This window comes from Podarcis muralis, chromosome 10, assembly GCF_964188315.1.
Source record: "Podarcis muralis chromosome 10, rPodMur119.hap1.1, whole genome shotgun sequence".
In the NCBI taxonomy this organism is placed as follows: Eukaryota; Metazoa; Chordata; class Lepidosauria; order Squamata; family Lacertidae; genus Podarcis; species Podarcis muralis.
This window is the reverse complement of record NC_135664.1, coordinates 41,419,732-41,435,816: the sequence shown is the minus strand read 5'-3', so window position 1 is coordinate 41,435,816 and position 16,085 is coordinate 41,419,732. Positions and strand designations below refer to the sequence as shown.

The window sequence follows — 16,085 nt, the reverse complement described above, 5'->3', positions numbered from 1 at the left end:
TTCAAAGTCTATTCTTTTAAATTTGTTTTTCACATTTTTATTGTAAGCCATCTTATAGGGCCTTTCCCTAAAGTAAGGGGTGGACATTATGGTAGCCTCTACTTGTAAGTAGAGGTAGCTGCATGAGGCCAGAGGAACACTGCCCAGCTATGAGGCCGCTCCCTGCAAGGCCCTTTCACCTGGCCTGGGGGGCAGGGCCCACACTCACCAACCCTACTGAAGAGGCTCCTCATGAGGCCGGAGGAACCTCACAAGGTTGTCATATCGCCCAATAATACAGATGATAATGCAACCTAAAACCTAAAGGGATAGTGTTTTGAACCACATACCTTTTACCAGTGATTTCCTCTGCTAGTACTCCTGCACACTCCAGACTCATAGCCTAACTCTGCCTTTGTTCGCAGCCTGTTTTGTCCTCAAAATATCTGCAATGTTATAGGGCTGTGCTCTCCAGCCCAAGCTGACTCAACTCCTATAGCTTACTGTTCAGAATACAGCTATGTCTGTTAAAGGAAGAATTCTTCCCACTACATCCATGTGCATAAGCTCTATCGTGTTGCTAATGGAGAGCTTTGTTCTCTGGCCGTGAAAGAAGCATCTGAAACAAGACAATGACCCTATCTTCCTGCATGGCAGGAGGTGCAGTCTTTTTAAAGACATGCTTCCTCACACCTTAACAGGGGGCAGGGAGTGGATCTAAAGTGCTGCATAAGTGGTTCTTTCTTCCACATATGTTTTACAGCAGGGGTTCCCAAACGGAGCAATGCCCACAAATTTCCATTCAGGTGGCTCACAGTGCATCTGCATTAAAGATTCATATTGATTTCTAATTGTAGGTAAAAGTCTTCTTTTATTTCTTATATTCGATGGCACTCAGTTTTAAAACAAGAAATGTAAATGTAAGACCCTCTGCAAAGAAGGATCTGTTAGTTTGGCCAAGTGGGGCTGCCCAGGAACAGCAGAGGAGGGCTGACCATATTACAGAGGCAATTGGCGCCTCTGCTCACTCGCTCTTCTCTTTGGGCAGATTGACTGGGAAGGATGGATGTCCGGAAAAAGCACATAAGCAAATGAAGAGCAAGATCAGCTTCCACTCCTGCTGTAGCGCCCAAAGAGTCTCGGCAAGAGGCGGCTGCTCGGTTGCGGGAACCTCCACACGCTCCACCTTCTCTGTGTGGTGCCCTAACAGCGTTCAGTCGCTCCTCTCCTCTTGGTACGCTGAGAAGAAGAAGAGCAGGGACCCAATCCAAGACAGGCGGCCAAGGCCACCTTATGCATTGGGGCGGGCGGCAGCCAGGCCTCCAGACTTCACCTTCAGGAAGGGCCGCGGTGCAGCAGACGCTTCTGAGCCACCGCCTGGCAGGAGTCCCTGGGAAAGACCCTTGTCCCAAAGTCCGAAGAGCCGCTGCCAGTCAGTGACCACAACGCTGAGCCTGAATGGGCCAATGGTCTGAACTCGGTGCCAGGCAGCTTCCTATGTCCCACCTTGGCTCAATAGTAACCCCCAAAGAGGGGAGGCGGAGGCAGCACATGGCGAAGGGCTCTTATTATGGCAGGTCGAGAGACAGACGCTCGAGCGGGACTCCACCGAGGACCACGAGGCAAGCGCCGCCCGCGGGATCCCCGCTGCGTGTGCGAGCGAGAGAGCCGCTCGAGGGAGGCGCGGCGCTGACGCGGCCGAGGGGGCGGTTGCTTGTGACACTGAAAAGCTGGAGGCGCGGGGAGCACAAGATGGCGGCGGCTGCTGCTGGCGGGCGCTGGCGCCGGGGACGACGGCTGCGTGAGGGGCTGAGCGGCTGAGCGGGAGCGCGCCGCAAGCAGAGGGACATGGCTGGAGCCGGTCCGGTGAGAGTTGGCGGGCTCTGAGGCAGCCAGGCGCTCCGGGAGGCGGGGTGGCGTGGGGGGTCCGGTCGGGGGCAGCCGGGGGATGCCAGGCGCTCCGAGAGCGAGGAAGCAGCCCGTTACTTCTTCCAAGTAGTGTCCTCCGCTGCTCTTCCCGTCACCCGGGAAGCCCCCGCTCCCGAGCTGGGGTTTTGGCGCCTCTTCGAAGGAGCCGGGAAGGAGAAACTTCTCTCCCTCGGCTTCTTCGCCATCCCGTCGAGAGGCTCCTTCCCTTATCCTGGGACGAGAAAGAGGGGGCTCGGAGGCGCCACTCGGAGGGCTTAGGAGTCCCGGGGGCGCTGGTCTGGGGCGCTGGATTAGCTGCATCCTTTTAAATAATTGCGAGTGGGCTGGTTCCCCGATGTGCATCTTGATTCACGCGCGCACAAATGTTTTATAGGTAACTTGCTCGTGTGGAGATGGTCCCCATGTTATCGGCCTCCATAGGTTAAAGCCGGTTCTGGATGACTAGACGTTTTCGTTTTGAGATGGTGGGATAGGAAGGAAGTGTGTTAAAAACTTTTTATGCTGTGGAAATGGGTGTCTAGCTTTTACTTCTGCCTTGATTTATTTATTTATTTTGAAAGGGAACAGATTTCTGCGGACCTGTTGAGATGTTTACTTTCAGAGATATAACTCTCATCTTTCAAAGGAAGCACTTGTTGCACCTGGAATAGGTTTGTAGTGGTTTTTGAAAGTCGAGGTTAATACACTCAGTATGTTGTCACTTCCTCTGAATTAATAACTCTCATCTTACTTATATCCACCCTTCATTACATATTTATTGTATTTTGGAAGTTGGCACCTGCAACCTCATTGATCTGGAATACTTCCTGTTGGTAATAACTGACATAGATTAGGTGAACAGATTAGAAGAAACATAAATAGGAGAAACTTGTCTATTTACTGTCCCTTAACTATCCTGATTGAGAATACAAAGGACTACTAAATATATCTTAAGTGATCTTGATTATGCACCTGAAAGCTGTGTCTGAAAACACAAGTTCTTAAAGAACATCCACTGATAGGAGTATCACAGGTGAATGTGTTTTTTTAAAAAAGAAGAAAAAAAGCTAGTGACCAGAATGAGTAGAGGAAACATTTTTCTTAATAAATCTTATATGATTTATAATATTCTTAGAATAAGCATCCACACTTGGCCCCACACTTGAACTCTTCTGTTGTGTTGAGTAACTGACAGTAAGACATACCTTTTGAATCTTTGTTACTTAGGGTTTGTGTGCATAAAACTCATTGAAAAAGTATCAGAAGATAATGGGAGGGGGAAATCTATGAAACAATGTGAACTAGTAGATTTGCTAATAGGTCAGCATGGAGCTGCAATTAAATGTAAATTGGAGTGAAACAAAACTGTTTCACTCAAAAAAGCCAGCCTATTATTTCCAGAATTTTGGGTTAACAGTGCTTATGTAGAAAGGAGTACTGCATGTAGTATATTTTACACAAAAGTTTGTGACTTTTAATGATGGCAAGTGATTATAATGATAAAAGGTTGAGATTTGTTAAGTTTTTATGTACTTAAATTACTTTGGTAGTGCATGAACTTTATTACATGAAAAGGTCATGAAGATCCAGGTTTCAGGGTGCAGTCTTAACTTCACATACCTGGGTGTAAGCCACTTTGAATTTAGTTCTGAGTAGACATAGTTAGGATTGCAGCCAAAGAAACACTTTTCATTGTAAGAAGTAAATGATTGTAGTAAGATGTTAATTCTCCCCTAGACCCCCACCTTTCCCCACCTATCTGAGAGTAAGCCCCATTGAATTCAATACAACTTACTTCTGACTAGGCATAGGTAGGATTGTGCTGTTAGGCTGTAATCCTATACAAACTTAACTGGCAGTAAATTCATTGAATTCACTGGGGCTTACTCTTAATGTATAGGATTGTACTGCTAAGATGCAATTTTAAAGTACTAGACCAGATTTATCATGTATTGGTTATACATGCTAACATTCATCATTCAATTTCTACTACACAGCTCTTAACATTTGTAACTTATTTTCTGTGCTTGACATCTGCACTGCACCAGTTTGGGAATTGTTCCTTTAAATAATGTGATGCTTAATGATGAAAATTTGAGTCCTGTCTGTAAATACTGATTTATGATCGTAGGAGTTCATATTTTCTGACTTGCATCTAGCACTGAGTGCCTATTTGTGTTAGTAAGAAGTTAAGCTACTGCTTTTGTATTTGACTTTTTACTTCATATTAAAAATTCCTGTTCTGTGATTATTTCATGATGTGTATGGACCAAAGAAGGAATGATTACTTTTTACTTTTGCATTTTGTCAGTGAGGTATGACAGCAGGTAGAAGGATTGTATTTAAAGTGAAATGATATATATTGAGGCTATTTGCTCAGTTATTTCAAAATTGTATTTAAGACATGAGCCAGAAAACCTTGATGTACAGGTATTCCGTTTACTTAACTGTAGGAAAGCATTTTTGTTGCATCTTTTTATTCATTTTTTTACTCTTGCATTAGAATCTTCTCTACAATGAAAAGAGTTAAGAATTTTGGACTTTTTATTTAACAAAAAATGGCTAAAGGTAGAAGGGAGAGAAAGAATCTAATAATTATCAGGGTGATTTACACATAAAATAAAATGACATAATGCACATCTTATTAAACTATGTTCAATTATGCCTGGTGGCTGAATGAGAAAAAGTAAGCTGAGCTTGAGTCCCAACTGTTTGTAAGTTGGACCCCATGAGGGAGAATTCAGCAAATTGTCCACGGTGCAAAATCTAAAGGTGGCCAGGGGTGCCTTTTATCTATGGCCCTTTAAACCGGCTGTGTGTTGTTTTTGTTTGTTACTATGTTATACATATTTGTGTTTTTATATTGTAAACCTCCCTATGATCCTCGGATGTAGGGCGGTATAGATATTGAATAAATAATAATAATTTTATCACCTCCGACTGTTGACAGGAGCTGCTGTTGTCCCTGGACCAGAATAGTTTGAGCACAGTAGGCCAAGCATTGGTAAAGTCATGGTTGAATTATTACAGTGTGCTCTATGTGAGGCTTTCCTTGTGCTTGATCTGGAAACTACAGTTAGTACAGCATGCTGCAGCACAATTGCTGACAGGAGTAAGATCCTGTCAACATATAATACTTCTGCTCACAGAACTCTCCTGGCTTCTGGCTTGTTTCAATTAGTATATAAAACCGTCAACTCTTTTACTTGAAGTATTGCCACTCCATATGTGCCCACTTGACCTCTTCAAGCTGTGGTACTGGCAGTTTTACAAGTGCCATATAATATCCATTCTGCACTTGTGAGGAAAATATTTTAGTATGTGTCAGCATCTATGCTCTGGAACTCTGTGCCTATCAATATCAGGCAGGTGTCTTCATTGCACTGGATTTTTTGTGTTTTTTTTTATGCCTGCTAAAAACCTCCTTGTTTAAGGAAGCCTACCCAGACATGTAATTTAATTATGTTTATTGTTCTTAAGATTCTGTTGATTTTTATCAGCATTTTAAAGCCTGATTATTATCAGTATTTAATTATAAATATTTTATACTAATTAATGTACACTGCCTTAGCTAATTAAAAAAAGTGTTTCTAAACTGAGTTTTTAAAATGCTATGTTTATAAAGTTGTAATTCAGTAGATAGGAATAGGTGCAATGCTGAACAGAATGATATGTGCTAATGAAACAATGGGAGTATCCAGTAAAGTTTGACTGCTTGTCAGGCTAAAGTTTCATAATCTTCCTTTACAAGGGCACATGGGGCTTGTTTGTCTTTGTATACAGATGTAGTGACAAGTGTAAGTGCTGTGCCCCATCCTAATATTTGTCAGTGGACCACCTTGAGCCGTGATTTATTAAATAGATCTGTCTTAAACTGATGCTGCATGCTGATTAGGGCAAATTTTCAGATAGACAGAAAATGTTCTGCCATACTGAATAATTTATTCCTAAGGGGAAAGATTTTGGCATTTGGCATAAGGAGAAACATGATAAAGGTGTGTACAGTTATGCATTAAGTGAAGCAGGTGGATAGAAATAAGTTTTCCCCCCTCTTCCTTTCATAGTATTAGAACCCAGGATCATGCAGTGAAGCTGAGTGTTGGAAGTTACAGGACAAAAAAAGGAAGTACTTCACACAGTCCATAGTTAAGACATAGAATTCACTATCATAAGATGGATTGTAGGCTGCCAACTTGGACAGCATTAAATTGGGGTTAGACAAATTCATAGAATCATAGAGTTGGGAGGGACCCCAAGGGTCATCTAGTCCAACGCCATGCCATGGAATGGAGGAAAACTGCCATCAATGGTTACAAGGAATGATTGCTTCTGTATCTAAGGTGGTATGCCTCTGAGGCCAGTTGTTGTAGAGGATGAGTGAGGAGTGTGCTGCTAAGTTCATGTCCTGCTTTCAGGTTTGCTGGAGGCATTTGGTTGGGCACTCTGAGAACAGGGCGCTAGACTAGGTGGGTCTTTGATCTGACTCAGCAGATTCTTCTTACGTCCTAAAAAAAGCTGAAGCTAACTTTTGTTTCCGCTTGCAGGTCAAAATGCAAAGACTGAGAAACTCTTTGGAAGATGAATTTCTGTAGCATTTCATTAACATTATAGTATTGAGAATGGATAAGTGTAAACATGTAGGAAGACTTCGGCTTGCCCAAGACCATTCCATTGTAAATCCTCACAAGTGGCATTGCATGGTATGCAATACTACAGAATCTGTATGGGCCTGCCTCAGCTGCTCACATGTTGCTTGTGGAAGATACATTGAAGAACATGCACTAAAGCACTTTCAGGAAAGCAGTCATCCAGTGGCATTAGAAGTGAATGAGCTGTACGTTTTCTGCTACCTTTGTGATGACTATGTTCTTAATGATAATGCAACTGGTGATTTAAAGCTGTTGCGAAGTACATTAAATGCAATCAAGAGTCAGAATTATGACTGTACTACTCGCAGTGGCAGGATTTTGCGATCGATGGGCACAAGTGACTACCTTTCCCATAATAGTGCTCAAGCCTTGCTTCGTAATCAAGACCGTATGTTCACAGCTCTGTGGCACAGGAGGCATGCATTAATGGGCAAAGTTTTTAGATCTTGGTTTGAACTGACACCAAGTGGGAAAAGGGTTTTAGAAGAAGAGAAGCTAAGGGAAGAAGCAGAAGAAAGAAGGATCAATGCTAAGAAGAAAAGAGAAGAGAGAAAGCGCCAGTTGAAAGAAGAAATGGAAAAAATGCCTCCAAGAAAGAGCTTTCGCTTGCAAAATCAAAATAAGGAATCCTCAAAAATATCACTCTATGCACTAAAAATGTCACAGAATTTGGACTCTGCTGTAGAACTGAAAGTAACAGCTACCTCAGATGATGTAAAATTAAAAAAAATTAATGACTCTCCAGTTAAACGAAGGCCTACTGTGACTCCCGGTGTAACAGGATTACGAAACTTGGGGAATACATGTTATATGAACTCTGTTCTCCAGGTATTGAGTCATTTGCTCATATTTCGGGAATGTTTTTTAAAGCTTGATTTGAACCAAACTCAAGAGTTGTTAGCAGCTGCAGCCAATGGCAAAACAAGATCATCTTCTAAGCATTCTCCATCTGCCGGCTCTATATTTCATGTGAACAAAAGTCAATTTAAGGACAAGGAGTCTTCTGCAAGGCGATCTAGTGTTTCATCAGGCTTAAGTGGTGGAGCGTCAAATAGCAGAAATATGGAACTTATTCAGCCTAAGGAGCCAAGCTCAAAGTACATTTCTCTTTGTCATGAGCTGCATACATTGTTTCAAGTCATGTGGTCTGGCAAGTGGGCTTTGGTATCTCCATTTGCCATGCTCCATTCTGTGTGGAGACTAATCCCAGCCTTTCGTGGTTATGCCCAGCAAGATGCTCAGGAATTTCTCTGTGAACTTTTGGATAAAGTACAGCAAGAATTGGAGACAGCTCGTACAAAATGCCCAGCCCTCATCCCCACTTCTCAAAGGAAACTCATTAAACAGGTTTTGAATGTGGTCAATACAATTTTTCATGGACAGCTTTTAAGCCAGGTATGTTGTGTTGCATTCACAAAGCTCTGCAGTGATTTAAAATATTAATGTAAATTAATGGGTCAAAATGAAGACTCGTTTTACTGTTATCACTGGAGTGGGGTGTAGTCACTTTTAATAAATATTTTAAATAAATATATTGCCTTCATGGATTATGTAAATTAAGTGTCAGAAAATAACTTTTTAAAGAACGCACAAGAAAATATAGAATACTGTCAGATACAGAAAGGTACTGATTGTCGGTAGTTACAGCTATTCATTTATTTCAAGCTTGCAAGAAGACATTAAGTTGAAGGCTAAAGGTATGGCTGTTGGAAGGGAGTATCTCCATTACTCTTCCGGAGAGCATACTGATCATTCAGGGCATGACCATATCAGAGTGCTACTAAACCAACATCTAAACCAGCTTTCCTTTCTGTTTTAATTATTTTCTTTAAGCACTGATAAAATTAAACAGCATAATCTCCTACTCCAGGAGGAAAAAAAATAGAGCAATTATTAGCCTCTTATAAATCAGACATCTTTTTATGTGTAGTAAAAACATGCAACTTGCTGCAGGTTGTTGTGATTTGAGACCCATATTAAGATAATTGAGATCTGGAACATGGGGCTTTCAGGTCAAAGCTGACTTAGATTTCCATCACTGAATTGGGATGTTTGTATAATGCATGCCAGTAGAATAAGTGTCTGCAGCTGTTACAACTTTTCTACTTCATACACAGTAAAAATCTAATGATTTAAATTCACATGTATTTGATACTTTGCCGTATATGAAAATGTACTCATCTAAGAGAGTTAATCTAATCAGCCGTCTGTCAGCTTGATTTTTATCTTTAAGGAAGTGAGAGTAATAGCATTAATAGCATTTCAAGCAATTTTCTGCACAATTCACTGATCTCGGAGCATCACCACTGATTTTACTGGGACTGCTCTGGTCTGTTAATTGCAACTATAATAACTTATCAGAAGGCCCTCTGTAGTCTTGATGTGCAGATTCCTAAATGGTATTAAAAATACTACCGGGAGCTTGTAAGTACTTACTGTATTTTGTGGTAATTCATGTACAGAAGCCTGTACCCAGGAGAACCTTGCTTGAGTCACTAACATTCCCGTCATCCCTGACCACTGGTCCTGTTAGCTAGGGATCTGGAGGACTGAGTTTGGGGATGCCTGCCCTATGGAGTTGAACTGCTTGGGTTTGGAAACTTCACCTGGGCCCACAGTTTCACAGTCAGCATAATAATGCAATTGCACTATTGTTCTATCCCTAGATTTCAGCAGTTTGATTATTCATTGAGGGGTATTTTACTTCTTGTTCCACTCCCCTCATTTGCTTTTCCTTGCATTTGCTAGTTTCCAGCCACTTTAGACTTGTTTCCTAGAAACAAATACAGTGAAACCTTTGCACCATACCCATGAATGCCCACTTAATTTTCACCTTCAATATACATTGTTTCATTACCTGCATAAAAAAATTGTATCTTTTGCCCCCCATTGGAAATACTAAAATGACTATAAATATTAAGACTCTCTACTAATGAAGCACATTAAACTGGTAATATATAAAATATTTATTGATAGAATAATAACAGCATTAATTACAATGGAAAATAAGAAAGAGCATCATATATCTGGCTTTGTCACTGAGCTGTAATTTTACATTTTTTAAAAAAAATGTAATCAATTTTAAGATGATGATGAGGCTTTCAACAAAGCAGCTAAGGCCACAGTCCTAATCCCTTGAACCCCAGCGACAGGGCTTCATGCAGGCGGCACTGCATCCGTAGTCTCAGTGTTTGTGCTGGCCAAGACAGAAAGGGGGCAAATGCCACTTCATTGCATCAGTTCCCCCCTGGATTGGGCCCGTTGCTGTTGCTTGACTGCAGCATGCTGGTCATGCTGGTCCAGTCCATCCCCAAAATGCCCTTCTCCATCAGTGGAACTAACCAGAGCTGGGCAGGAGGACCCCTCCCACTCTGTCCAGACCCCCTCCAGTGTGAAGGATTTGGGTTTTGGATTGCTCCACCCCTCCTCTTCACATCTGCAATATGTATGCACATTCACTTGCAAAAGAAGGAAGGTCTAGAGAGTCAAATTAAGTGTTTTTTTTTGTCTCGACAGGTAACGTGTCTTGCGTGTGATAATAAGTCTAATACTATAGAACCCTTCTGGGATCTGTCACTGGAATTTCCTGAACGATACCACTGCAATGGAAAGGAGACAACCTGTCAGCATCCATGCTTGTTGACGGAAATGTTGGCCAAGTTTACAGAAACTGAAGCATTGGAAGGAAAGATATATGCCTGTGATCAGTGCAACAGTGAGTAAAGGCAGCATGTACTCGGGCACCTGACTTTCATGTAACATGTGGCCTAGCTTTGGTTAAGAGCATAGATACTGCCAGTACATTTTTAAACATCATAATCAGAAAAAATACCTCTTATTTGTGCATCTGTTAAATGTGCAAAACAAGGTGTGAACAGTCCCTTGAGCTCACAGTATAAGGTCATATGATACATAAAGGTAATCTCAAAGAATGAAACTATCAATCTACATTTGTAATTTTTTTTTATTTTTTTTTTAGTATATATATCATGCGCTCATCTCAGGATTGCATCAGTACATTGTCCATACTTCACTGGAGCTCATCGCGTTTTATACCAACATATACACCTGTGATAAGGGTTTTCTGGAATTTTTTTAACTGAATTGCATTGAAATGTATTATTTAGAAAATTTTCAATTCATAAAATTTTCTGATGCCCTAATTTGGTTTATTTTATTTGCTTATAGTAAACAAGGCTAGAAATTACAAAAATGCCATGCTTTCCTAATTATTTGCAATTGGTATTAATTCACAAACTTACATAGTTTTTTTTCTGCAGAAAATCTTCAACCCCCACATAACTGATATAAAGTTGTATATTGAATGTTCTTTAAGTTCAAGTAATGTTTCCACAATATATCTCCAAAATGGATTCCTGCCAAGCTGACTGTACACACAGAAATTCTTCTAAACCAATGCTTAGTTGAGAAGCTCTAGTCTAGACTGAGGCAACCTATGTTTGGCGTGTATTATCCAAAGTGCATTGATTTATTTTTTCTACAACTTGCATCTATTGTGAATATGAGTGGAGGATTTTCTTTTTCTTGTCATAGCAAAACGAAGGAAGTTTTCTTCTAAGCCCATTATACTCACAGAAGCACAGAAGCAACTTATGGTATGCCGACTACCTCAAGTTCTGCGGTTACACCTTAAGCGGTTCAGGTACTGTAGTGAACTACCTTTGCTATCATATTAAGGAAAATGGGCTGGCAACCTTAATGTGTTTTTTTAAAAAAAATAGATCTGTATATTTAGTCAGATTATAAAGAATGCTTCTTGAGATTACAATAAAAATGTGTGCTCCACCCAGAACCCAAGGGATATTATGCCTGTTATCGATACTGTTTTGCATTAAAGGAATTTGATGAAGCTTCTGACAGTGATTTGAACTGGTGTGAATATTGAGGTGTTCCTGAACATTTCAGGTGCTCAAGGAATGAAGTTGTCAGTATCCAAATGTTAGCAGCCTGCCTTCTGCGAGGCAAAGTTGTTTGACTTAAATTAAGACCTTGTATATGCCTCAGGGACAAGAAGCACCACTGTGAAGCAAATCTTAAGTGGGAAGAGACCCCAGGAAGCATAGAGTCTATAGGAAAGACAGATGCTTTGTAAATTACAAAGCAGAGAATAATTCCCTCAGATTTTCTTGTTACTTCTAGGGAATGATTGGGGAAGGCACAGCTGGTGAAATTCTCCCTTCTATGAAACTCTTAAATGGCCCTCTCAGAGTCTGTGACTGGAAATCCCTAAGGAACCAGTGGCATTAGAGAAAAACATTTTACAGTGGTACCTCTGGATGCGAACGGGATCTGTTCCGGAGCCCCGTTTGCATCCTGAAGTGAACGCAACCCACGTCTGCCGTCTGCACGTGTCACGATTTGCTGCTTTCGTGCATGATGTCATTTTGAGCCTCTGTGCATGCGCGAGCGGCGAAACCCAGAGGTAACGCGTTCCGTAACCTGAAAACACTAAACCTGAAGCATATTTAACCCGAGGTATGACTGTATTTTATCAATTGGGTTTGAACAAACCAGTCAAATTTATCACGGGGAGTGGTTGTGGTTGTGAGGGAACCAACTGCTGCAATGGACATAAAGAAAGCAATTTTTCAGATACAAAGGAGTGTCTTGCAAATGAGGACTTGATCTAGTGGGAATAAGTTACAGGATTAAAAGAAACCTCCAACAGAAAGTGTTCTACAATGAAACTAATAATCTGTAAGAGTGTTGGAGTCTCTCTCACTTGTGGTTCTCAAGTAGCGACTGGAAATACTATTATTGTGGATTCTCCTAACTGTGAATTTCCTGCACTTTGCAGATGGTAGGACTTAGCCTACAAGGTGCCTATAATTATGATTCTGTAACTGCTTCCACACTGTAAGAGATACACATACTCCCAGGCTTTAGCCCACAAATAGAGATTTTTTAACTTCTAGTTATGTTGAAGTTACCCTACAGAACAAAGAAATAGAAAATAACCTTTTTATACTTTTCATCACCCAAGATGGTCAGGACGTAATCATCGTGAGAAGATTGGTGTGCACGTCAGCTTTGATCAGACGCTCAACATGGAGCCCTATTGCTGCAGAGAATCTCTCAAGTCCCTTGTTCCAGATTGCTTTACCTATGACCTGTCTGCTGTTGTGATGCATCATGGGAAAGGTTTTGGCTCAGGACACTACACTGCCTATTGCTATAACTCAGAAGGAGGTACAAACAAATTTGAATCTGAAATCCAATTTAAGCTTGCCTTTTAGATACAGTGGCTTGCACTGCCACAACAGAAGGGTTATATTCGACATATTGTTAAAGAGAAGGTTCCATCAGGGCAAGGATTTCTCTTTGTGCAACTGTAATGCCCCCCACCCCACCGCATTCCCTCTAAATCTTTTCTGGGGTTTCTCCCAATCCCATAAAGTAGCTTTTTTGGGTGGTGCATGGGGCAAGGAGTCCCATTGTGCTAGTGCTAATCATTTTGCTGGCACGAGTATTTATTGAATATTTCATTCCCTAAACTCAATACTTTTAAGCAGGGGAATCTTCTAAAATTGTAATGAATGCTGCACAGAGAGGCCAACCTGTCATTTGGACAGTTCTGCATATATCCTTTTGGTGGGGGTAGTACAGCTATTTCTGTGTAAAATGTAGTATTCTTATATTGCAATACATAAAATCCTTTGATCTGTTACAAGAACCAGTACTGCAATACTTTTATTGCTCTTGTCTTCTAGGATTCTGGGTTCATTGCAATGATTCCAAGCTCAACATGTGCACTATGGAAGAAGTATGCAAGGCCCAGGCCTACATCTTGTTTTATACTCAACGAATTACTCAGGCAAATGGACACTGTAATGTTTCAGCTCTTGACTCACCATCTGGAAAACAGCCAAATACTGAGGTTAATTGTTCCAGTGCAGATAGTAACAGCTAATCCAAAGCCAATTTAATATGTACAGTACAAGTCTGAGAGTTGTCACTTGTACATGTGTTGAGATGAGTAAGTGCAGTATTGTACAATGTATCTTCATACCCTTTTGTACTAGCTGAAAACTTGTTTTGGGGAATTTTTTTAGTATAAATACTTTTTATTGATGGTAGTTAACTTCCAAAATTATTAGGATATCTGTATAGCTATTTTTTTAAAAGAAATTTGCCATTTGAATTGTTAAATCTTACCTCAAGCTGTTTCTCAGCATTTTTATATTTTGATATTTTGGTGTAGAAAACATAGATAAGGAATTTTGGTGAGCAACTTGTGTAATTTTGGATTTTTTTTATAAAAAATGTGCATTTTATACCATGTTTCCTGAAGTACCAGTCATTGCAGGCATATGTCTTGCTTCCACAGAATTTAAAAAAAATAAGATGGTATAAAATGTAGAACTTTGCTTTCCCCTCTGAAGTGAAAAGTCCTGCAGAGAGCAAAATAGAACTCTGCTTCCTACCTCCATTTGGTAAACCATATGATCTACTCAGTCACTAAGTCCTGGGGAGAAGCAACAAGATATTTATTCGGTGTATGCAACTGCTCAGTGCTAGGGGAAGAACAACTGGCAAATTACCACCCTCTGAGTCAACTGTATCAATAAAACACCCCAAATCTGATAGTGCCCTCACAAAATCTTGTGTTGCTCTATTTGTCTTTTATCTGTTCCTTTAGGACCATAGGCTGTGTAAGAAGTGAAGCTGTGTAAGTGAAAGTGGGCTGTGATTTGTTTTGTATAAGCAAAGCAAAAGGTTTTTTTATTGGTAAGAGCTTAATTTTTTTAACTGCCTGCTGCTCTGCTTGGGGGGGGGGGGGGAATCCTTCTGAATTCTTCAGCACTTCCTAACCAGCATGAGGGACAGCCTTACATTGTGATGTCTGTTGGAGGACATCTGCCTCCAACAAAAAAAGTGCTGAGAAAGTGAACTGGTTAGTGTGAAGCTCCTAAGATTTTTTTTTTTTAATTGCAGAGATAGCTGAGGGGTATCTTTGAGCAAGAGACACAAACCCTTGCTCTCCTGCCCTCTGGAAATAGGATTTTGGAGTTTTGGGTGACTTGCCCTGTGTGAATTAGGGAGGGAAGTTACTGCTTATACAAAAACCTTTCTCGTCTTCTATCCTTCCAACTCTGAAGGACACAGAGAACTGTATAAAGTTTCCCCGTAGAGAGGGAATGCAAGCACTTCACCACCCCAAGAGAAAGGGCTGGGAGGGAAGAACTGAATCCAGCGAAGCTGTCTGTGCAGAAGTTCTCAAATGCCACATAAAAATGCATGTCTCACGCTCACATAAAAATAAGCATTAAGTCCCTAATTCACTTTCTTCTCAAAGTTATCTGGGGTGACAGGAAAAATACTTTTGTATACTCTAGTTTAATAGGCACTCTCTCTGCATGAAGAACCCAAAGAATAATGGTTAGTGCCCTTTTTTCAGGACCTCTTAACACAGCAGGTCCCCTGATTATTTGCACACAAGGCAGAAACTTGAGCATAGACATTTGTCTTAATTACTGTAATCTTACTAGTCCTTGAACTGATAGCCACCCAACATAAGTGAGATACCTAGATAAAGACTGCATATTTTATTAAACACAAAACTCATTGCCTATGAATATTTGATGTTAAGTAGCAAAATGTCTTCATTTGCAGCCTGTTTTCTACTGCTCAGCTAGAAGGGTACTAAATTTTCTTTCCTTTGTTGGCCAGTACAGCGAACAGTTAACCTGTCTGCTACAAAAAAAAAACCTACCATCTTAAAAGAACCCAATGTCCCAACTTAAAAAAACACCATGAAAGAGAATTAAGCATAGCAACTAGTTAAGTTCTAAGAGCTTGAACCAATTTGTCAAAAGTCATCCTCTGAGCACGTCAGGTGCCTATTGTGTCATTGTGGGTGCAGGTGTATCAACCCTGATTATTGGGCATGCTGGCTGGGGTTGATGGGAGTTGGACCCCAACAAAGGTTACCCACCCCACAGTTTTAGGACAAGACCCATCTGTAAATGAAACATGTTTGTGCAAAGGAAGCAGGAGGGGCAAAGAGAAACAGGACAAGAGAACATCTGTAAAAGAAAAGCAGAGACCAAGAACAAAACTAAAGGGAAAAACAGGCAAGGTTCCACCAAAAGCAGAGGAAAAGGGGTAAAGATGAGCAAGAAAAAAATGGCAATTCTAAGCTATTTCAGATTTAATAAAAATCAGTTACATTTTCAATGGCCTGCTGTGGCAAGTCTGATCTAGCTCTATCTTGGCCTGTACCTTGAGAGATAGTAGTTCAGTTAAGAGGGTTTTAATGTTGTTGCTGCAGTTTCAGTGCCTTTAAGAGCTACATAAACAGAAATCCAGCAAGTGAAGCATTTCCTTCTCTGCAAGTGGCCTGGGGGGGGGGGGAGGACTTCCTTACCCTATTCAGTTTTGAAAATGTATCATTTTAAAACAGCCCATCAGAAAAGTAGCTATTTGTTTTTTATTTAAACTTCCAGTCGATACCTAAGCAAAACACCATTCTTTATAGAACAACCAAAGCACTCAAATAACTCCATGCCAAAAATTATACATACTAAA

At 40.8% G+C, this 16,085-nt stretch overlaps 1 protein-coding gene across 2 annotated transcripts; it reads left to right on the top strand.

Moving 5' to 3' along the window:
* Window positions 1-1,025: 1,025 nt before the first annotated feature.
* USP44 (ubiquitin specific peptidase 44) lies at window positions 1,026-14,141 on the top strand. 2 transcript variants are annotated; one of them, XM_028747570.2, is made up of 7 exons: window positions 1,026-1,845; window positions 2,469-2,558; window positions 6,432-7,931; window positions 10,053-10,251; window positions 11,091-11,199; window positions 12,541-12,746; window positions 13,268-14,141. In XM_028747570.2, exons 3-7 carry the CDS (start codon window positions 6,507-6,509, stop codon window positions 13,465-13,467), a joined length of 2,139 nt encoding a protein of 712 aa, XP_028603403.1. In that variant the 5' UTR covers window positions 1,026-1,845; window positions 2,469-2,558; window positions 6,432-6,506; the 3' UTR covers window positions 13,468-14,141. The 2 variants fall into 2 exon arrangements, with proteins under 2 accessions (XP_028603403.1, XP_028603402.1); XM_028747569.2 differs by lacking the exon at window positions 2,469-2,558.
* Window positions 14,142-16,085: the final 1,944 nt, after the last annotated feature.

Excerpts from the sequence above, each read along its gene's own strand:
- USP44 (XM_028747569.2), top strand. The coding sequence starts at position 6,507 with ATGGATAAGTGTAAACATGTAGGAAGACTTCGGCTTGCCCAAGACCAT. Across the intron at positions 11,200-12,540 it reads TTACACCTTAAGCGGTTCAG|ATGGTCAGGACGTAATCATC; the intron begins GTACTGTAGTGA and ends TCATCACCCAAG. Across the intron at positions 12,747-13,267 it reads TTGCTATAACTCAGAAGGAG|GATTCTGGGTTCATTGCAAT; the intron begins GTACAAACAAAT and ends CTTGTCTTCTAG.